General features: G+C 29.3%; 1 protein-coding gene across 1 annotated transcript in view; it reads left to right on the forward strand.

Annotated features, from left to right (window-relative positions):
* Positions 1 to 25,299, forward strand: part of LOC119670943 (dorsal-ventral patterning protein Sog) — a 68,898-nt gene extending 43,599 nt beyond the window's left edge. Inside the window, exons 2-6 of the mRNA XM_038081400.1 lie at positions 1,054 to 1,163; positions 6,656 to 6,788; positions 22,225 to 22,290; positions 22,503 to 24,796; positions 24,872 to 25,299. Coding sequence (XP_037937328.1) covers positions 1,054 to 1,163; positions 6,656 to 6,788; positions 22,225 to 22,290; positions 22,503 to 24,796; positions 24,872 to 25,138 — 2,870 coding nt within the window. The 3' untranslated portion in view covers positions 25,139 to 25,299. The remainder of the gene's footprint in view (positions 1 to 1,053; positions 1,164 to 6,655; positions 6,789 to 22,224; positions 22,291 to 22,502; positions 24,797 to 24,871) is intronic.
* The last annotated feature ends 210 nt before the right edge of the window (positions 25,300 to 25,509 follow it).

A 25,509-nucleotide genomic window follows, 5' to 3' on the forward strand; every position in this document is an offset into this window, starting at 1 on the left:
CCGTATATACCTTTCGATTTGCAAATGTCAGAAATTTGAACATGTCAAATTTGAACCATAGTCGGGTCTGTTAACATACAAACCCAACATAGACTTAATTTATTACACTTGTTGTGTTAATAAATACAATAGATACAATACAAAATGGTTATTTCGAAGCATTTTATTCTAAATAGAATTAATGTTTTTCAATTATATCTTTTAATATGACCTTTGAATTAGTTTTCAATACTCCCACCCCTTAAATGATTCTCACTATACACTCCCACCTATATTTTTCTATTATATATATAAATTCAATATGTTAAATTGGCTTGGAAGCGCAATGGCGGCAATAATAGTTTAAAATATAGTTTTATTTATAAACTAAATAAAATAAAATAAATTTTTTTCATACTTTTATGGAATCCTAAATTTACTTTCTCATCAACTAATGTATCTGCTCATTATTTTTTAAATAAACATTTTACAGAATTTATTTTTAAACTTAAATTGCAAATATGAAATCATGCGGAAAAATGTTTCAATTAATTTTTCAAGGCAAATAAAATTTGAAACACATTTCATTTTATTTTTATTAATTTATTTGCAATTTTCTTGTGATGTTTTGTTTATTTTAAAATCGATTTTCTCAATTAACTATAATTTTAAAAAATATTATATTTATTATCGAAATGTGTTAACAATAAAATAAACATCGTCAAACAAATGTTTGCATAAGGAAAGTATTTTAATATATTATTTTATTTTTAGCTTTGTTAGAAATTATTATCTATGAGATTCCATTGAAACAAATTAAAAGTAAGCCTGTATTTTTTCTAAAACCGTACTGAATAGTTGGAATTTTAAAAACTATTTTTTTACAAATTTTAACACCCATATTATACGCTTGGACGTAAAAAATCTAACGGCTACCCTTAGTTATATTAAATATTATTAAGTATAAAATATTTATTATTTTTATTTTATAATATTGCAGTTCTTGTTATTGTAATTTATATGAATATTATTAATAATAAAATATTTATTGAAATTTATTTTTTGTTTTTACAGTATCTGAATGTCAATTTGGTAAAACATTACGAGAACTCGGTTCAACCTGGTATGCGGATTTGGGGCCACCGTTCGGAGTTATGTACTGCATAAAATGTGAATGTGTTGCGGTAAGTTGTATTTATTATTTATTTATATATTTAAATATTAGCGATATTTTATTTAAAAAATAATATTTTTTTTCGAAATGAAATAAACTGCTGTCATATACATAGTGTTATTATCATTACCCAAGTACAAGAAGCATTGTGACCATAACAGATATATCGTACATAGCGCTTTATTTAAACTCTAAACTCTACAAATTAAACGACTCCATTCTCCAATTTGGCGTGACTTGAAGATTTACACATGCTAGTTATTTGTACCTTACTTCCATTATCAATGGATGTAGGTTAGGTTAGGTTATACCGACAATTCTAAGTATACACTTAAGCGTATTGGCCCATTATAAAATGTAAAAATTTATAATTATACTAAATAACTTTTTATAAGTTATTTATTTGAAAGAAAATTATATTAAAATTTTAGAAAATCTTCTTCTATTGTAGTTCAAATTTGTTTCATTGATTTCCCAATACGAGAAAGTATTATGCAACATAATTTTGCTTTGCCCCCTCGTACGTCATAGATACAAAAATAAATTTTTTGTTAATTTAAAAAGAATGTTCATAAGATCTTACATTTTTGTTTTCGTATTTCGGATTAGTTTACGGCATTCTTGATGGCGTCGCTACATGATTGATAACAATTTAAGAAGGTCCTTCAGTTAGACGCGAAAAAAACAAATAATTACTTACACTGACAAAAAAAAAAGATAAAAAATATTATTTGCAAATAGTTGCAACAAATAGAGACAAGTTAAGAAAAAAGTTCGCGTGCCAAAAAAAAAAAAAAATTAAGTAAAAATATAAAACTTTTGAACTCAAAGATATGTATAGTGTGGTGCAAAAATATACGTCTGGCACCCATATACTTCTCCATTTGACAGTTTAAAGAACTATTTTATAGATTATAAAATATTTTGCGCAATTCAGGAAATATTCATTTTTTAAATCTATTTTCTAAGCAAAATTATTTTATGTATTATATATAATAAATAATGTACTACGTGTCCGTGCGTACAAATCGCATCTTGTATCTGTTCCATATTTAAAAAGGCTAATTGCGTGTGCGCCTTGTCGCCCGGGGATTAAATGATTAATGCCTTTTCCTACAAGCATTTTTATTTATTTTTTATTTTTATTACAGTTTTTTGAACATACATATTTTTGCATTGATAATATTTTTCCAATTGAAAAATACACAAAAAATTTTTGTCATATAGCCAAAAATTGATTTCTTTCAAATATTCTACAAGATTTCGTTTAAAGATTAATAATCGTAGACATTTGTATATATAGTTCAAAATTAATCATTTGTATGAGATACAGAGGTTTTGATAAAATAAAGGAAGAAAACTTTTCACATTATTATGTCTAACTAACGTTTAAACTAAAAAGTATAGTATAAAAAGTATAGTACGATATACACAGTAGTGTGACAATTTTAGCGGAATTTTGTTCTTGATGAACCTTTAAGTTATTACATTCATACTAGTCTTTAGAACATTTAATCTTTGTTTCATTATTGGCTCGCAAAAGTTTATGTAAGTCAACGAGGGTATATGGGCTTTTTAAATATGATTGTAAATTATTGTTTTTACTTTGTCATCTGTAGTGAAAATATTCTGAACTCATGACTACCTATCCATGCATGTTGTTTATTGATTCATGGACGATCCTGCCTGCCAAGAATACATACAAGTTATTACATGGCAATCCTGTCATAAAGAGTTGCCATGTATTATATGTATAATATCTCTTTGATAATTATTTTTATTAATTTTTTATTAGCTTTACAATCGCTAAGATTAACAAATGTGTGATTTTACCGGCAGTGATCGGTAACTTAAAATAGACTATAAATTGAAAGTTTAACTTATTATATTTTTTTTTCTAAATCTCAATAAATACCTAGGTCATAATTGTTTCGTTGCAGTTTTTCTTGATTATATTTATATATATTTTGCATCTTGTTCTCTTAGAAGTGAAAGGAACTGATGATAATGATGATTTATTTGACTATAGTTTACAAGATTTATATAATAGTTTACACCTAGAGCGATAAAAGATAAAAGCTTTCTTTCTAAGTATTATATGCTTTAATTTTATGTAATAAATATTGTGATAGAAATAACAAAACAAAAATTTGTCCATGGCGATACCGCCAGACTAGATAGCATGTAACTTATCTTGCCAAAAGGGTTTTCATGTATTGTAATACCTATATATTCTTACATATTTACTTATTTAACCATAACAACCCGTTACCGGGTTTCGGCCTGATGCAGTATGTCCCAAAAATACATATCCTAAAAATTAAAAAAAAAACAATTTCTCTTAATATCTGTAATTTTTTATCACACGGTGCATCTTTTTAGTTTAATTTCAAACTAAATTTTATTTGGGTCCCTGATTGTTTTTTTTTTGTGTTCGGTCCTACTACCCTTTCCATTTAAACAAACTAAAATACTGATTTATCCTGAGTGATCGCTTTTTCTTCAAAATTAACTTTATAGTGCTGCCTTATTAAGTCTTTTTTGTAAAAAGTCATATTGCCCTTTCGATTGAGACAGACTGTCATGCCTATTTATCCTAACAGTGATCCCTATTTCTTCAAAGTTAAAGCTTTTGTGATTCAAATGACAGTGTAGCTATTTTTTTTTGTTACTGCAGACAACTTGTGTATTTAAAAAATTCAACAATAAAATATAGAAATATAATAAAAAATATAAATAAAAATAAAAAATTCAAAAATAATATTAAAAAATAAAATAAATTGACGTCGTAAAGTATTTCTGCCATTGTTGTTGCTGTTGTTGTTGTTGTTGTAGGCGATGTTTTTATTGTTGACGATGGCATAGTCAAGTTTATGTCAGAGTCTGTCTGGTCGCGCTTTTGATAGCAGATAAAATGCCGTTTTATTAAAATATTTTTATATTTGAAACATTTTTATTTTTAATTTTAATGAGCACAAATTAATATAAAAATGAGCGATATTGTTTTTTTTTTTTTTTTTTGTAAATAAAACAGTGTCAAAAACATGTAAGAAAAATAAAATAAAATTAATATGAATGCCCTAAATTCAACTTAAGCGAAACAGATTTTTCTCTCATACAACCTGGCTTACATTTTTATAATTTAATAATTTAACAAATCAACACCAACAATCACCCTTAACACCTTTTATATTATTTTTGAGACTTAATTAATTTGACGTCAAAGTAATTAACCTGAATAATGAAATACATTCGCCTTAAATACATCAAACAAGCAGAAATGAAAAGTAAAAAAAAAACAAAATGACAAGAAGAAAACTCATAAAAACTTTAGTACATGCAAAAAAGAACATTATATTACCAACAACAAACGCAACAACAGAAAAGCAGCAATAAGAAATAAGCAAAGCGTCACCAATAAAAAAAAAAAGCAAAAATAATATTGCATGCAAACACGCAAGCGTACGAGAGATACCGTGCCGTTTCGCACCGTGGCGCATTCACATCGTATACATGCATGCAAAATGGCAGGGGCAGCAAATGGCAGCGACAAATTGCATATGAACGCATAAAACTGTTAGAAATTAGTTAAAATGGCAAGCGAAATGACACCGACTAAAGTGTAAACTAACTAATTAAGTTGCGCGCACATCGCCCAGTGACTTGCAACTATTAACTATTAAATACTATTAAATAATACTCCCAAGCCGTATGTATGCGTATTTAAAAATAAATAAAATCATAAAAATCTCTAACAAGCTAATTAAATATATAAAAAAATTATTATATATATATATAAATATATATATATGTGTGAGTTCATTTATAATAGAGAAATGGTTGGAAAATTACAGAAAAGAAATTTATATTAAAATTAATGTTAGCCTGATTTCAACTTAATGACGTTCTTCCGTTCGTACGTCTTTGTGTCCCATGTTCCAACTACTATGGTACGTCCACACGTCCGTCCATCCCAACGTTCATCCGTCCATTCAGCCGTACATAAAGTGTTCATTATTTTTAATTTCGATTTTCCGCTTAATTTTTTACTGCTTCGTTTTATGCGATTTTTTCTTTTATATTCGCATTTATTTTTAATTTAATTAAAAAGTATTTGTGGTATAAAAAATTGACCAATTCAACACGAAAATAATGTTAAAAATCATAAAAATGTTCAATAAATAAAAATTTATATATTACTTTTTTTTATTGTGAATTATAGTTGAAGAAAAAAAGGCTATTAAAATATGAATAATATATCGTAAAAATATTTTTATTTTAATTTTTTTTTAATTTTTATTACATATAATAGAACAAGATAAACACATTAAGGAGAATTTAAAAGGTCTCGGCACATTTTCTACAGATTTTCTTTATTTTTAATTTCCTCTTTTTTGCAGAAATTTAACTGCAAAAAAAGCTATAAATCGTCAAGTAAGACGACGATTAGGACGGCTGAGAACGATTTTAGCAGTTACGAGTATAAAGCTTGGGAAATAGAATTTTAAATTAGAAAAGAGAAATCCATGGATTAACATATTAAAATATAAATAATAAAATCATATAAAACCTTATATCTAAAGAGCAATAAAAATATTTAATAATAATGACAGGATATAATAAATTTTAAAATAATTAGTTTTATTACTTCATATTCATATATAAACTGTTAAGAATTTGTATTAAAGTTATGATATATAATACTTTTTATATTTCAATTAAAAATTATATAAAATAATTATAGATATGTTTTTAGATAATTTTAGTTATGGGAAGATTGGGAATAACTAATTTTATAAGAAATTAATTTTCTTTAACTTGGGCAACGAGCAAATACTAGACCCCGTCCCCCGTCTAATGTAAAGACATCATTAATAGGAAAAATTTTGGACTTCGGAACAGATTGGAAAAGAATATTTTTCAACAAAAGTTTTCTATACTAGTTTTCTGTACTCTTCTCTAACTGTACGGCTTTGATTTGGGTTATGAGCAGAATATTAAGCCACAAGTTCCTATCCTTAATTAATAATGAAATTGTCAATATGAAACATTTTGAAATTTAGCTGAATTCTTCTGTTGTGATTTGGATCTATTGCAAGTGCTAAATGTTTATAATAGGCGCAGTACTTCGCACTGTTAGATCTACTTTTTCTGTACTGTTACTGTTATTTCTATTTCTATAGGTTGCTAGATGATTCATTACAGCTCTTCACATAAAGCCGTGACTCAGCTTCGATTAAGATAAATTATTTTTTAGATATTGCACATTTCTTCCCTGTTTCCAACATAATGTTTTTTCTTATATCAAAGAATCACCATGTTTCCTTAATATTTGAAATTTATTATTATTATTATTTTAAATTTATTTTGATTTAAAAGTTTTGTTTATAAATTTATTTCTTTAAATTTTTCTAATTTCTATATTTTCATTAGACTGTTTATTATAACAAAAAAAAATATTTTATTTATATATATTTAATATTATTTTAATTAATTTTTTAGGTGCCTAAAAAACGAAGAATTGTAGCTCGCGTGCAATGTCGAAACATCAAAAACGAATGTCCACCTGCTTTATGTGATGATCCTATACTACTACCCGGAAAATGCTGCAAAACTTGTCCTGGCGATAAGAACGGTAAGTCCAGTTTTTATATTTATATACAAATTAAATATTGTCAAGGAAATGTTTGCAAAATACTTTGAATATATTCTTACACTTAAATAAAGTGAATGCAATATTATATTTAATTTATTTTTTAGAATATTATTAATTAATATATTTTAATTCAAAAATATTTACTTAAATTAAAATAAATTAAAACATATCAAAAAGTTATTTTGTAAACATTTTTAATCTTATAAAATGCAATTAAAAATCAATGGTATTTTGACTAATTAACAAAATATGATTCAATAATTTATGAAGACATCTAATTAACTTCGATAACATTATATCTATGAGGTTCACAAAAAAGTAAATTTTTTTAAATAAACAAATTTTAAGTTATTTGAAAAATTAAGCTTAATTTTCAAAAAATCTTACTAAACATCATGAAAATATAAGATGTAATCATCTCATATATTATAAAAGGGTATAAAATAGGGATAAAATCCTTATACCAAAGAAGTCATTCTTTGTATTCTGCCTTTTAGAACTACTTCTTGAAATTCTAATCTTCACTCTTTGAATTGTCCCAAATAACTAAGAGCTTCCAATTCTCCTTCTGGCACATAAAAAACGGAGCAGTCAAAAATAATGTGATTCTCCTCTTATTTTTTTCAAGTAAAAGATCACAATACGATATTTTGGATAAACCCATCTTTTGGAGAATATTTAAAAGTTTTTTCAACTCAAGATATAATGTGTATGCCAAATAACGCTCTTCTATATTCCTCATTATTAATACACTTGTTTACTCATGATTCTATGACAACCATTAATATTTGAATATAAAATATATACTTTTTCTACAAACAAATTTTTGAAAGATATATTACTTTAGTCTAATCCGGGAATATATCAAACATACCGAACATTCAACTGATTCCACAACTGCTAGACAGTAGGGCTTATCTAATATTTTTATTTCGTATTATTTATTTCTTTTCGTTTTACTCAACAAAATGAGTCATGAAAACCAAAAAAAAAAAATGGAAAACACTTGTTACTTTTCTTCAAATAACAACAAAAACAACAACAGAATACGACAAATATTCTATATGTATTTTCTCGTGGAGACGAAATTTTCGCAATAGACTTACGTACTTTCAGTAGACATTTTTTTTATTATTTCTACAGTCGCCAAACATGTTTTCTGTTTTTTATTAAATGATTTTTTTTTATTTTTTAGAACTGTTTTTTTTGTTGTTTTCTAACTTATAGAAAATATTATATATATATTTATATGTCTGGTATATTGTATAATAAAATATTATTTAGTACGAAAAATATTTTGACACCCTCAATTGACATCAGTCGATCGTAAATCATTGAATGATTTCAAGCGTTAAAAAATTCACAAATTCTGAATAATTCTTTCTGATATTATATATAAATTTCTATTTAATATTAAAAGGAATCAACTGACGCAGAAACTGAAATTGATTTAAATATAAAGTTACCCAATTGACAATAAAAAAATAATTTCTTTCGAATTTTGAAAAAAATTTTAATAGGAAAAAGCAATAAACACTTTTTAATACCCATTTTCTCCTAAATTTAGGGTTCAAGGTAAACGTTCTATTTTCAGCTTTCAATCCTAGCTGACTTATATTACTAATGCCAATAAAATAAAATTTATTCAATTTATAAATTTTTTATATTAATAAAACGTTTATTTTTATAATATATTCATTATTTCTAAAATTACCTTAGCTTAACTAAATAAATCTAGTCTAAAGAAGATATATATACCCTGTTCCATAGACTTGTTTCTTCAAAGCAAAGAATAAAATCGTAAAATTCTTCGAAACCTAAGATTCATTTATTAATAATTTAATTCTAAGTGCTTTCAATATTCAAAACGTTTATGCAAACGTTTTATACGTACTACATTGTCATCTATTCTAAAGTTTATTTTGCAATTTCTTTTCAAAGCGTGTTGTATATGTTTGAGTTAGGTTATGTGTTGATTTTTTTAAATTACATAAAAGAATAAAACATACTAACGCAAATACAAAAACTATGTACAAAAAGAAAATTTGCAACAACAACAATGTTGTCTTACGTACTATAAAAGTTAGTTGTATGTATAAAATTCATTTATTAAGATTATTAATTAACTGTAAATTGTAATTGTAAAAATTAATTTATTATAAATTTAATATAATGAAAATTAATGAACTAACCATTAAAAATAAACAATTAAAAATTTTGATTTGCCATATTATGATTTATCCAAAAGGTATATCATCAATAAGAAAAAATTACAATTTAATAATGAATCGCCTTCAATTAACGATTTAATCACTTTAAAAAATGAATTTAAAAATTCTTTAAGCCTTTCAAAAAAACTTCAATTTAATATCTTTTGTGGTTTTTTTTCAAATTGACCTTGTTTCATTTCTTCCTAAGTAGGAATCTAATTTAATCATAATGAAATATGTCTTATAATTACTTTAAATATGGCACCACTTTGTAGAGTAGCAACGCGTTTTATTTTCAATATTTTAATATATGTATTTTTTTTTTTTGTTAATGAATTTGCATATATCATCCTATTTTATTGGACACGATCATCACAGAAAACGATTTTATTTTCTTCAATACATTTATTTCTTATTCATTTTATTTCTCATCTTTTTTTTAATTTTATTCTATATTTTTATATTCTATATTTTGTCGTAGTTTTATTTAATGTCATTATGAATAAGAAAAAAAATTTGCTTCTGGTCCATGTATCAACTAATTTTTTATATTTTTTTTATATTGCTAAAATTTTGTAAATTTTTTGCAAACATTTTTTAAATTTTAATAATTTAAAATTAAAGACATAAAATTTATATGAAAGAAATTCTTCAAGAAAAAGCAGAGTAGCACACTTTGAAAAAGTCCAGACGACAGAGATAAATAAATTTAATTGCTTTATTTGTTGTGCTGTTACTTGTTATTGTTTTTATAGAAAATATATATAATTATGTAGAAAAAAATATATATTTTTTTCACCTCATACAAGTTTTTATTGTGTAAATATTTTTAATATTTTAAAAATGAAATCAAAAAAAAAAGTTCAAAGAAAATTGGACACACTTTTTGTAAAAACACCGTATTGGAATTTTTTTTAATACATTATTTATAAATAATATGAAACTAATTTTTTTTGTAGGGAACAATTATGTTTTTAAATAATATGATTTTTATTTTAGAATCAAAAGTTTAAAAAAAAATGTTTGATATTTTGTAGGGTATTGCAGTGATGATTCAGTAAGATAATATAAGTAATATTTTATCATAATGGTTAATAGTATCTTTCAAAATAGTTAGTGTATAATTTTTCACAAAATAATTCAAAGCAAGGTATTTAACCACAAAGGCAACTAATTCCAATAATCAGCCAAATGATATCATTATTCGATGCGTCTTGCAAATAATATGGTATCATCAAGCCTGTTGAGAAAGCTCGACCGACTTATACTTCACTTTTCTACATTAACATATGTGCCTATTTTACTACATTTTGATCATCTATCCTGTTCCATCCATCCTGTTCTAGCGTATAAGCAGCGTCTTTAATAGTGGTATAATCACAGGCTGTTATTTGTGCTCAAGTGGGCTTTAGTGTACAAGGCCACCAACCCAATTGTACCTGGTATGGAGATCTAGGATACTATAGACCTTATGGAGATCTAGAATAGTATAGACGTCATGGAGATATAGGATAGTAAAGAGATCTTATAGAGATCTATAATAGCGATCCTGCTATAGAATGTCAGATTTAAAATGTATAAAAAAATTATACAGACCTATAGAACTTTTGCAAAAACTAAATTTATATTTAGTATTAGTTTATTTCAGTCATTTCAAAAACTAAAAATTTTCTTTATTTAAAAATAATAAAAAAGAATTAAACTAAACGTTATACAGACAAGCGACGAAAATTGAAGGCAAATGGCGTTTGGCATTGCTGCCGTCTGCGATTGTTACTTTTTTTTGTTGATTTTTGAGATACAAAATATATAGAAAAAAAATATGTTAAGAAAAATGGAACAAATTTCATATGAAAAAAAAAAATTTATAAAATTATTATCACTGACACGACTTATTAAAAAAATGTAAATATAAAATATATTAAAACATACAAAAAGACCGACGTTTTTATGCGAAATATATATAAAAAGAAAATTTTTAAGCAATATTTTTGAGAAATGTTGTTTCCAATACTGAAGGCTGCTACGCAATTTATTTTCTATACACAAATGAAAATATATCAAAAACTATATTTTTTAAAGTTGATATTTTAAACAATTTAAATTATTTATTTTTGTTATATTTTTTAATAGAAAAAACAAAAAACAAAATTCATTAACATAACATGAATCACATTGAAAAGCAATGTTAGCCTCCAAAATGTTGCTCTACTCATGTTGCAAAGAAAAAAACTTAGAAGTTTCATTTATTTTTTCTAATTTTCTGCATGAATTGAATTCATAATTAGAAAGCACTTAAGTAGGCAAACATATTTTTCTTACTTTTACTTAAAAGGAAGTTTACTAAACTCTTTTTTTCTTTCTTCTTTTCTATATATAAAAAATTTTGTAATAACTCACTAAGTTGGCAGAACATGTTTGCGCAATTGAGCGTTAAATAAAAAATGTTGCTAGCAAAACCAAACACTTCCTGGTGCTCAAAAAAATATTTATATTTGCAACATGACAGTTAACACAATAGCATCAAAAATTAAAAAAAAATATAAATAAATAAATAAATATATGAAACTTTAAAGAAAATTTTTGTAAAACCACAAAAAAATAATTACGATGGCTTTTTGCTGTGCTTAAATGGACTTTTACTCACATTCCACCCTGCTGTGTCTACGCCCAAACGTTCGATGGACGTTGGCTGAACATCAGCTCTTAAGCTTAAGCAAAAACCGATCATTCAATCATTGCCGTGTGACATTTTCACTATAATGAACTGTTAAATTCCTGTCTCACAGACATCTGAAGTGAAACGTTATACACTAAAGACAGCAATAACAAAAAAAAGATGCAACTAATTTAGCCGCCGCCAACAACTTGTGTGGCATCAGTGCCAAACGCCGTGCCATTCCATCACGGCACGTCTCTCTCCAGAGTCTTTTGTATTATAAAAACGTACGCTGCGTAACTTAATTTCCAAAATATAAAATAGATATACACATACATGTATATATACATGCTATGTGGTATGTACTGCTAAATGAATAAGCAACTGCAAACTGGTTGTGATGCATAACACTGTGCACGTTTGTTGCACGTATGAGCAATATAATTTTCCAATTGCAAAAATACATACTAAAAAAAGGCACCAAACAACTAGCAACATCGGTTGTATCTTTAAGGAAACATAATTAAAAAAAAAAGCATTTGTATAAAGCATATAGCGCCTTACCTTGCATAGATATAAGATGCAACATTAAAGCTACATGCTGCGCTCTCATTGTAACACATCATTAGTTTGCGGTTTGTGGTAATTTTTCATGCAACATAACACAAAAGCAATAGCAACAGCAATAGACATTGCCGCTGCCATTGCTGATGCCGCTGCCGCAAAGCAAAAGTAATTGCATTACTGCATATTATATGTATGCTGCAACACTGTGTCGATTTGTCTATGCCTGTGTTATTGCCGCTGTTGTTGTTGCTGGTGCTGCTGCTGCTGTTGTTACCGTTGCTCTGTTAGGTGTGGTAAATGAGCAGCAATTGCACAAAGCTTAACAGCTTAGACGAAAAGGGTGTAACACACTTATGGTAGCTAATTTAAAACCACCTCCTCTTAGAAACCCAACTAAGCATGCATAGAACAACAAAAACAAAGGCAAAAAATACGAAGTATAGCAACAGTAAAAAAAGAAAAATAATTTTCACAAAAACGTATTAAATAAGACGACCCCCCTATTTGCAGCAACATGTTGCGCTAGCAATTGCAATTCCATTACCAACCGCAACAGTAAATGATGCTGTTGATGGCAGAGTAGAATTACACACACACACATACATACATACACTCATGTGTGCATATAGCCAAGTTATTATATTAAGTGAAGATAAAAAAGAAGCGCTTCCGCTTTATGACTAACTCTGTTATATCGTTGCACTATTTGTTGCTGTTAAGTTTTAATGTTAAGATGCTACTTTTATGTGGCTGGCACGCACCACCCACCGATTTAACTACTGTGGCTTGGTTCATGAGATAATTTCTATGCATTTATCACTCTTTTGTGCTTACAACAGCCACAACAGTCTCAGTCAATACACGTTTCTATTACTTCCTTTTTTATGTAGTTTAAGTTAGACTTTTTATTATTAATTTTATCGCATAAAGCAGTTTTATACTTTATTCTTAATGTTTTTATGTATATTTACTTATTTTTTTTTTTTCAATATTCAATTTTTAAGATTTTTATCGGTCTCATTGGCGCTTGTAGCGCCATGTCTCTCATGTAGAGTCTGGTCTGTGCTCATTCATATCGGACTGCATTGTTAGAGCTGGCAGTGTTTGGCCTGCGCCAAAAGTGTGCACAAACTAGCCCTAAATATGCTAGCTTAGTACAGCTGTGTGGTATAGTATTTGTGTGAGCCTTGTTTATTGACCGTTTAGTAATAAACTTGTTGGACACCGTTGCAAACTAGTCTGGGTAGGGTTGAAATGGTTTTGTTTTAGAAAATTTTTTTTTTGTTTTTTTGTTTTTTTCAAATAGCTTTAAATGTTTACTCATATAAATTTTATTTTATTTTTTTTTTAAATTTTATTTTATACTTTACCATAAATTACTAAAATTTTGGGTGCAGTAGTACGAAAATATGCTTAAAATATTTTTTTTATTATTCAATTTTTGTATAAAGTATACAAAGTTCATCTTTTTTAATTAATACATTTATTGTATTTATTTCATTATTTCATATTTATATATGTAATTATGATATGCTCCGTTAGGTTAGGTTAGATTTTACCTGCGATCCTAAGGATCCACTTACACCTATTGGCCTATTGCTTAATGTAGAAGAAATTCAGAGATTTAAAATCATCTTGAACCTTTGACAAAGCTTAAAATGCTTTTTCAGTAGAGATACTGAAATTCTCTAAGATACTCAAAAAAGGATCTCTTAATATAGCTAATAGAAGCCGCTGATACCCTGCGCAGAAACAAAATAGATGTACGGCAGTTTTAAGGAATGATTAATCAGGAGAGCTAATCTCCTAGCATGGTTCCCTTATTGGTTGTTGCAAACCTAACACGAGACTGATATCTTTACAGAGCATCTCAATGAGAATTATCTGAAGCATCCCATCTGGCTAGCTCGTCTGGCTTCCAGTTGCCGAAAATATGACTACGATCAAGAACCCAGAATAAAGAAATGTTGAACTGCGTCGACATCTCGTTCGAAGGTATATAGCAATCGTAAACCATTCTAGATGTAAATTGGACTGAATTCAAAGACTTCAAAGCAGCTTGACTGTCTGATAGTATGTATATATTCCTATTAAATATATCATTCATTCCTACCATATGACCAAGCCAACGAGAGATGTTAATTCGTTAAACTATGTCGATGTTAAAGTTCGTATAGCTCGTGGTTCATTCAGATGCGGTACTTGTCGCTAACTTGTAGAGGATTTTCCTTTAAAAACTCTCAGTACTGTTTCATCATCCTGTGATAGTGTTTATGTTTTTGCATCATACTGAAGCAGGATGAGCAACCTATAGAGCATAAATTCTATCTATTGACAGAGAGTTCTATATCCCAATTGCTTACTGAGCATATAGTAGAACTTATCGGCAATGGAAAATTTTCATAGAACATTGTATATTCAATTTTTCAAACTGATAAAAAATATATGCTATTTATATGTTTCTTTGATATGCTACAAATATCTAGCTTAGTAGTAGGTTCACTTAAGGTAGCAGTACTCAAATATGTTGCGCCATAAAAAGTTCCACTTTGCGTGTTGCATCAGCAAACACGCAAATAAGTTTATAAACTTTTGTTTGGTTTTTTGTTGTTGCTTTTTTTTGCAATCGAACCAATAATAAAATGGCATGAAACGCATAATCAAACAATTGCTTTTTTGTTGCCAAGTCGCAGCGTTGTTGTTGCTAGCTTTGTACAAATACAAAGCTTATTTATTTTCGTTACTTCGGTTTACCGAAGCTCAGTTCGGGTTTGCATGTTTTGGTCATATTGACATTTTTACGCACACAAAATAATATGCAGCACAATACACACACATACAATAATATATACATCCTTTTCATTTATTTGTTATTATAAATATTTTTTTCTGCATTTAAGTAAGAAAATACTTTTTACAAACAAGCTTTATATAGTCTATAGAAACTATGAAAATATTTACAAAAAAATAAACTTACACAATTTTGCAATCATTCTTTTTGTTTGGTTTTTGTTATTCAGGACATATATTAGTACTGATGTATTTCTAAGCTAACATATAAACGCGCCAACCAATCTTGGAAAAGTGCTCATCTCTTGCTTACATACCAAAAGTAATGCCATGCCAAACTAAGCTAAACTAAACTCCTATAGCAAACCATACTGTAGTATTGCTTGCTTACCGAACAATATCTGTCAATATATATGTACATTTTCTCCTTTTTTTTATTATTGCCTAGCATTGTTATTATTGTTATTATTTTACTGTTTTTGTTTTTGTTTTATTTTTATTTTTTGTTCTGTTTTTGTTTTTGTTGCTCAGGACATAATCATCAACACAATTGCTTCGTTAAAGCCTATTTTTGGTTTGAATACCAACTAAAGTCAACTAGCTAATGCAATATGTAATTTTTAAGAGGTAACTGACTTGCATATATGCATTATATATACATATATATATATGTATGTATGTAACTGAACCACAACAAATATAACAACACAATAATAAAGCATATTGTCAACGTTATTTTTATTTTTATGGAGTAGATTTTTAATTTTTTTTTTTGAATTTTTATTTTATTTTGTTTGTCATTTTTTCAACAATTTTTTTTTCTCCATTATTTTTGAAGTGGTTAACTTGTACATATAACCACTTGAATATGTACGCAAACTTATTATCAGTAACGTCATCATCACCTTGTTGATTATGATATGAATGCTAACAACAGCATCATTATTATTTTAATAATTAACAATAGGAGCATGCATTGAAAAAAAATTAAAAAAAAAATTAAAAAAAATTTAAAAAAAAAAAATAAAACCATTTTAAAGACTTTACTGACTGCCTATCAATTCAAACTCATGCACAATATCAGCTACACTACAACAACAACAAAAACAACAGCATTCATCACGTTCATCAGCAGGTATAACAACAACAATATCACCACCACTTATTACACTACTTACATATGTATAAAAAAAGAAGAGAAAAGAAAGAAAGAAAAAACAACAAAATTAATTTATGCAGTTGTCATCTTTTTTAGTTTTTATAATGACATAACTCGAGCATTTTAACGCTTATTAAATTATCTCATTTAAAAGAATTTCATGAGGATAGTTTGTCATTTAACAGCGGGCGGTAGATACACAGATAAAAACATATCTACATACATATATACATTTCTATATATGTATATACATATTTATATTTATAGTTTTATATATATTTATTTTTATATATAAAAATGTTGTCATCAGTTTTGTCACCGCTGACGCCGGTGTCATCACCACCACCACCATCGCAACTACCATGGTTTAACATGGTTATATTTTAAGGTTTGATAATCAAAAAAAAAAAAACATTTTTTTCTTAAAATGTGAAAAAAATTAAAAATCTTTATCATTAAAATCTGAAAAATCTTTACCGCGTAGGCAATAAAAGTTAACACAGCAAATCAGCAGTTTCACTATAATGGCAGGTATGTGCGTGCGTGCGTTAATTTGGAACACGTACGTACGTGGTAGGAATCACATTGTGCCACATTAAGCATAGTTTTGTTGAGCCTGTAAAGTATAATGACAACAACAACAAACATACAAATATAAAACTGAACAAACTTACACACACACTCAATACAAACAGAACGAACAGAACCGATTCGAAGTTTGAATCGAACTGAATGCAAGTGACAGGAAGAAGACGCATGTGGGAAACGAAAATGTAAACGCCATTAAAATGACGACAATTTAAAGTTGTTGACATTGGCTGCCATAAGCGGTGGCGGCTACATATAAGAAATTGGATTGGAAATTAAATTCACACACTAACACAGACTGACACGCAAAATTCATATATGTATGTATGTAATATAATAAAAATAATATAAAAATTAATAGCCACAATAAGGTCTCTTAATGCCGTTTGCGTGAGAGATCCTGGAAATGTCGTTGTCGGTATGCGCTACATTTTTGACTCAATCTTTTTTCAATTGGTTGTTAATTTTTTTCTTTTTTGGAATAACATTTGAAAAAGATATTTATCACAAATTCCTAAGATAACACATATATAAAAAAAATCTTATAATAACAACTAAATGGCAGAGAATAAAAAAGGAAAGATATATAAATATATATATTGTATACAAAATTTATAGGCAGCACATAAAGAAGTTTAGAATTTACCGCGCTCAAACCATAAAGAAATCAGGAAATATTGTTAATTTAAAAAAAAAACAACAATCAAAAAATAATTTTGGGTATAAAGTTAATTAATTGTTATAATATATATTTTTTTTAATTAACACAAAATCAAACGCCAGGTCTTCAGGGCCCAATACGTTACAATACCTCTGCATCTCATTTAAATGAGGAAGAAGTGAAACCCCAGTAGACAAAAAAGGCATTAGAAGTTAAGTTTATTTTAAATTAATTTATTTTATGTTTCAATCTATAATCTAATATTATAAATTGTTATAAATATTTATTATTTTATGACCAAAATTATTAGTATCGTCGTCAAAACGATATCCCAGACTCCCTGATAAGTAGTTGATGGACTAAAACACTACCTCCTGAAAAGATTTTTTCACCCCATTGAACCGCTTTCGCATTGGTTCGGGGAAGTACCAGTTAATACCACTAAAGATTTGAAAATAAAAAAGATGTACAAAATGATAAGGCGGTAAATCCAAACATTATTAGATTATCCACCGTAGTAATTTTAAACCCAATGATTTTTTTGTTCCCAGCAGACTAAAAACTATTTATACATTTAAGAAGCATGTTTTTGAAGCATTTTCAGCGAAAGCAAAAATAGTTAAAACCAATGTAAAAGTGTACCTATAAATTATAAAAAATGAAAATTAAAGAAATTAATACAGCCAATTTTAATAATAAATGATTACTTTCATTTAATATATTCTCAATGTAAATAGTGACTCTTAAATATAGATTTTAATTATTTATACTGTATTCCAATTTATGCAAAGTAAAATGAAATTCGGTTAAAGTTACTTTTGATCTCAAGGTACAGAAAAATATGGAAAAACATCATTCATACCATTTCCTACTGGGTGCAAAAACACGTACAAACCATATATGTCAAAGTATTGAATGATACGTATAGAAATTAATATCACATACCAGAGAATGAATGTTCAACGTATTAAGATGACGACGTGGTCGGCGTACCAGAGATTTTAAAGATTTTTTAATCACTGCCGCAATGTCCAACAAAATACAACACAGAAAACTCATTTATTTGGGCTTAAGAATATAATATATAGTCAGAGGATCGTAAAAAAAGAATTCATTCATTTGCACTAAAGAAAAATTACACCAAATGAAAAAAAATACATTTTAAAGCTAACAACAACAAGATTAAGTGTCAAAAATACTAAGGAAATTACGAAAAAAAAAGCAAAAATAAAGCCACAAAAAAATAAAAGCAGAAAAATGCAGTTAAGGAATGTGCCTTAAATAGCAAAAGAGGAAAAATAATACAATAAAAAAAAATAATGAGAAGTTAAATGGAAACTCCAAAAAATACAAAAAAAATTAACAAAAAAGGAAGGAAAGAATCCAAATCCATAAGCTGAAATAGTGACAGGCTCATGTATAAAGCCGCATACAATATTTGTTGCTTCCCTCGCTCGTCGTCTTGGTTTATTTGTCTCTGCAATCGAGTAATGCAACAATAGCCTTACTGTCAGTACAATGTGCGCATACAGTGTCCAACCATAGTACTTTTGAAGCAAGAAACAAAATTCAAAAGAAAAAAGTATTAAGATCAAACGATAAGATCATTTGTATGAGCCATAAGCTGTAAGGTATGAGGTAGGTGCAAAGGCGCAAAGGCGGAAAGGCGCAAGCAGTCTCGTACAACAACAATATTACAAGTTTAACAACACAAAAATCAAAAATAAAAACAAAATATTAAGTTTATGCATACAATCATATACCAAAACACATTTATATGTATACATACAAATACAAATATTTAAGAAAAAAATAATGATGTTGAATGAAAATGAAACAACAAAAAAAAAAATAACGCCAACAGCAGAAGTGTATATGCGATAACAGCAATAACAACAATAACAACAACAACGATAATATTGCGAACAAAAACGCCATGGGTATTTTCCTGCTTAAGTGCGCTCAATAAAATGCTATACAAGGTGTCAGATTTGTCGCCCTTCATTATAGCAACAACACAACACAACACAACACACCGGCAAAAGCATTGGCAACGGCAGCAGCAGCAGCAGCAGCAGTACACCAACAACAAAAACAACAACAATAGTTCTCGTATTTGCCTGTCTGCCGACTGTTAACTACTGCCTACCGTAACATGCCGAATTTAATATGAAAACCGAAAACACAAAAGAATGAAAGCAAAAAAAAAATAAAAAAAAGAATGAACTTCTTAAAAAACTAAAAGAGAAAAAAATTCCACTGAATTGTTAAAATAAAAAAAAAACAGCCTGTGTTGGAGCTAAAATGAAGCGCAGCGAAGGTGGTGGTGGCATGTTTGGAACATTTGAGCCTTCGCAGCTCTCACTTCTACCTCGTTTTGCCGTGGCTTGCATATTTCGGCGAAGCAATAATCAGTTGCATTCAATCGAGTTTGCCAAGCGATCGACGTTTTTGCACTGTTTGTTGCGCATTGAGGAATGCATAAAAATATGTTGCTAAGCCCTGTACAATAATTTAACATTAGCAAGAAGATTGTGTGAAGCTTAAGTAACCCTTTTCGATTTATTCCACTTAATGTTGGGTTGGCAACACAAAATCTGGATATCTGGATAGCATTTCGCCAATGGCAAATTTTTTTTTTACAATTTTTTTGTTTAATTTTAACTAAGTTTTTTGCTAAAAAAAAATAAAAAATAAAATGCCTTGCGATTTTAGATGTTGTCAGTCTAAATATAATTGAACCCTCCTTTCCTTGTAAAGGTTTCATAGGCAATAGTAATAAATATTCTAAACTTAAATATTTAAAATATAATATAATGAAATAATGAATAATATAATGAAATATAATGAAATTTAGATACGTAAAGACTTATAGAATGTGAATTTTGTTGACTGAGAGAAAGTTAAGCTTTATTTTTAAATTGTCTACTTAGCCCGAACTAACATCCGTTGGCAAGAGTGCTTCTTCATTGAAACTCTAGGATGACGTCGTTTTTGATGTTCACACTATTTCCCAAATAAACATTTTCATTAAATTTGAAAATACAGTTGTCAACAGTGACCTGAGTCACTATAAAAATATCATCTACATACGGAAGTAACATTACAATTTCATAAAATATTGTGCCAGCACGATTCAAATCTGTTTCTCGGGTTCTCGTTTCCAATATTAGAATGAACAGAAACCGGAACAAGGAATTAGCCTGTTTGAAATCTCATTGAATATTAAACGGGTAAACTTACTACAGAGTCCATTTATAATAATGATGCGTATGTTATCTTAATATTCTTTCTTTAGTAAAAAATTTTTATTTCAGTTTTATGAAGAAACTCATTTAATAAAAATATTATATTCTTTAATGACATTATTTCTGTATATTGACTTTCGTCTTGTTACTCTCAGAACAAACATACTTTACATACTTTATACAAAAAAATAATCTATTTTTTTTTAATAGCCTAATGACCTTTGAAGTTCTATCTTAGTATTTTAGTATTTCTATATATCGTATTATATCGGTTTCTCTAAAAGTTCCCAAATTCTTACACTATGTTTACAGTTATAACTATCGAACCTTATTAGAATATATTTATATGGATCTTATATGCTGTCATAAAATTGATATTTATTCCATATACCATAACTTCGGTATTGTTAGATATCTTTGTGACTATAAATTAGAAAAGTACTATATCTGTTGCTTTTTTATTTTAAGAGTTTATATATAATCCATGCTAAACTGATTTCTGTTTGGGAAATCTCTAATTCAAAAAATAATATTAATACGTTATTCTCTGTAAATTTATCTCCTGTCTTATATACTACCCATTGAATCTAATAATGAAAATGACTTAAGCCTTTAACAATTCTAACAGCCAAATTCCAACTTCCTTGTGCATAAAATTAAATCTTTACGCCGTGCTGCCTGTTGCCTAATGTCAACCTATGACAGCTGACCCCAAAAATCTCATACATTATTCTTATTATTTTTTTTCCTTCTTGAATTCTAAATCTTAAACGCTTATTTGTGCGCTTGTTTAATGTCATTTATTGTGTTGATTGTTTTTAACCGTAGAATGCCCAACCTCCTTTTCACAGTTTCTCATTTAAGCCGTTATTTTTGTTGTTGTCTTGTAGATTTTAAGCTATGAATAACAACAATTCTCAGAACTCTATGCCGTTTATCGGCTTTTACGACCGAAACGAACTACCTCGACCGCTGTGTTATGACTATTTAACCTACACACAACAAACACACTGTTCAACACACACACACACACACATACAATTCAACTATGTAAATTTAAATATCCTCGCATTTGTGCTGCATTTTAAACTGTTTTTTGTCACTCTCTTGCCAATAAAGACACCGAAACGTGATGTGGGTATAAGATTCCGAACATTCTTTGATATTATGCATGAACCTATAAGCCTCTCACACACACACGCACCCATATAGAGTGCATATATAATATATGAAGGTATTTAAGCGCTACAATGTCACTACGTGAACGCTTATTCATTTATTATGCCTTTCGATTCATTCATAATTTTCATTTTAATTCGTTTGTTCGGAGAAAAAAAAAAAGAACAAAAAAATAACAAAACACCAAGATCGAACGAACAGAAACGGAGAAAGATTAAGCATTTCTCATGCTTATTTGAATTTAATGTTGTTTGGTATCGGAATTCCATTTAACTGCTATTATATATCTGTCAGTTTCTTAATTTTTCTTATCTTAAATTTAATGTCTTTTTTTGTTTTGGTTTTATGTTACAGATACGAACATCGCCTTAGACGTGCCTGCACCACTGAATCTGGAAGAAGAAGAGCGCAACATGAAACGTAAGTGTTCACACTATTAACTTATCTAACTGACCTTAATATTTCACACCTATTTTATCGTTGGCTTCTACATTTTACAAAAACAATAGCAACAATAGCTAGAACAGCTGCCATAAAATTCCTCTTTCAACTTGTCCCTTCCACTATTCAATACATATCATGTTACTACTTCTACATTATAAATTTGATTATATATATGTTTTTTTTTGCAGATTTCGCCGCTCTACTCACAGGCAGAACCTCATATTTTCTGAAAGGTGAAGAAATGAAAACTATGTACACCACACACAATCCATTGAATATAGTCGCCACTGGTCGTTTTATGTTCCACAAAAAGAATCTCTACTACTCCTTCTATATATCATCGAAAATCAATCGTCCTCGTGCCATACAATTTGTAGATGACAGTGGTACCATTTTGGAGGAGCATCAATTGGAAACGCAAATTTTGGGCCCTTTAAGTATTTATCAGAACTCCACAGGCAAAGTATGTGGTGTTTGGCGTCGTGTACCACGCGATTATAAACGTTTATTGCGTGATGAGCGTCTACATGTGGTACTTTTGTGGGGCAACAAATTCCAAGCTGAACTCGCTTTAGCTGGCAAAATTGCCAAATACACTGCACTTCAAACGGAACTATTTAGCTCGCTTATGGAACCTGCACCCGGCACTAAACCAGATCAAATGGCTGGAGCAGGTGGCACTGCAATTGTATCAACCAGTAGTGGTGCTGCTTCATCGATGCATTTGACTTTGGTATTTAATGGTGTTTTCAGTCCTGATGATTATGTCGACGCAGCACTTAATGTACGTGTTGAACTACCCGATCGTAAAGAGATTGTTTTGGATGAAGTGCAAAAAGTGCGAAAACCATCAACTGAAATTAATGTTTTGGAAATTTCTTCACCAATTTCTATACAAAACCTGCGTCTGATGTCACGTGGTAAACTCCTCTTAACTATTGAATCAAAGAAGAATCCAAATTTACGCATACAAGGGCATATACTCACAAGAACCACTTGCGAACTTTTCCAAACACTGTTAACACCGCATAATGGTGAATCAAAAACTAAAAGCAGTGGTTTAGCTTGGGTGTTCTTGAATACCGATGGTTCCTTATCGTATAATATTGAAACTGATCATGTTAATACAAAAGATCGTCCTGAAATTAGTCTAATAGAAGATTTGGGTAAACGTAAAACTATGCTTGAAGATCTGACACCCACTTTCAACTTCAATCAAGCAATTGGCACTATTGATAAATTAGGCCCAAAAGTTTTAGAATCACTGTATGCTGGTGATTTGGGTGTTAATATTGCTATCGAAAGTGAGCCTAGTTTAATACGTGGTCGCCTTGCACCACGTCCAGTCGCAGATGCACGTGATTCAGCTGAACCTATACTATTAAAGCGTGCCGAAAATTCTATTGTTGCACCAATGCACTCAATGGGTATGGCTTGGATTGCCATTGATAATGAATGTAATCTACACTACGAAATTACTTTGAATGGCTTCCAAGCTAATCCACAGGAATTGCAAATTTATCTAGAGGAAAAGCCGATTGAAGCCATTGGAGCACCAGTCACACGCAAACTTTTAGAAGAATTCTCAGGCTCTTACATGGAAGGTTTCGTGCTGGGTATGCCATCTAATGAGCTCGTTAAATTGGAAACTAGTGTTTGCTACCTCGAAATTCATTCAAAAGATAAACGTGAACTCCTGCTGCGTGGCAAACTAAAGTCAACAAAAGTACCAGCACATTGTTTTCCTATCTACACAGACAATAATGTACCGAACGTGCTAGTACCGGGCGATCACAATGACAACCACCTGATTGCACCGGACGCAAAGTGTTTCCATTCAGGACGTTTTTACGATGATGCCGAACAATGGCGCAGCACACAGGATACTTGCCAGATGTGCGCTTGTCAGCGCGGTCGTTCTACCTGCGAGCCAATTAAATGTCCCACTGTGTTGTGCAAACTCAGCGAAGAATTAGTACAGCGTGAAGGTGAATGCTGTCCCACATGTATTTCACAAAATAGCGGAAGTGAAATAATAAGCGCAGCAGAACAAACAAAACGTGGTTGCCGCTTAGGCGATCAATTCCACATGGCCGGCGCTACTTGGCATCCCTATTTACCACCAAATGGTTTTGATACATGCACCACCTGTACATGTGATGCGCTTACCTTGGAAATACGCTGCCCACGCATGGTATGTCCACTTTTGGCATGTTCTGAAAAATTAGCCTACAGACCGGACAAAAAAGCTTGCTGTAAGGTTTGTCCAGAGGGTAAAGTGCGTAATGACAAAGTATTAGGACCACTGAATACAGATGAATTAGGTGATCAAGCATCTGGTAGAGTAAATATGCGTACACCAGAGGAAAAATTGAATCAAGGAGGTTGTAAGGTTTTGAGTAAGATTTATGAAAACGGTCAGGAATGGCATCCAGTGATAGCATCGCATGGCGAACAGAAATGTATAAAGTGTCGTTGTAAGGTAAGTAAATTGAAAAAAAAACAACCTTCTGTAAGCGAAGTTATTAATTTTGATTTTTTTTTATAACATTTTTAGGACTCTAAAGTTACTTGTGATCGCAAGCATTGCTCTCGCTCTACATGCCAGCAAACGCGCGTTTCGGCAAAGCGAAAAGTATTCGACAAAAATGAGCCGGCAATCGATGAATGCTGCTCTACGCAGTGCCGACGCTCGCGCAGACATCACAGACGAACACATGCGGATCGTACCACAAACACCGACGAAAAGCAGCAACAACAATTATCAAAACGTGTGCAGCAAACGAACAACAACCGAAGCGGTAGCAGCAGTCATAGCAGCTGAATTGCCAACTTAACCAACTTAACTTAACCCAAACTATTGTGAATTTTTGAAGGATTATGAAAATTATGAGAAAATTCAATTCGTTACAACATAAAAAACCTTTTCACTGAAATTGAGTAAAACAAAAGGAACAATAACAACAACAACAACAAAGATATACACAGTGCTTTTTACAAAAACTATTATATTAAAAACTTTTAAATAGAAAAATGCAGAAATAATATTATTAAATATATATGCTGCTCTTTTTATATAAAAAAAACAAAACAACTACAATGTAAAAACAAGAATTATTTAAAAAAAAAATGAAACAAAATAAAGGATGTATGAAGACCACCGGTACCAACACCGGAAACAATAGTAACAAAAAA

The sequence above is a fragment of the Teleopsis dalmanni genome, chromosome 1, assembly GCF_002237135.1.
Source record: "Teleopsis dalmanni isolate 2A chromosome 1, ASM223713v2, whole genome shotgun sequence".
NCBI classification, from domain to species: Eukaryota; Metazoa; Arthropoda; class Insecta; order Diptera; family Diopsidae; genus Teleopsis; species Teleopsis dalmanni.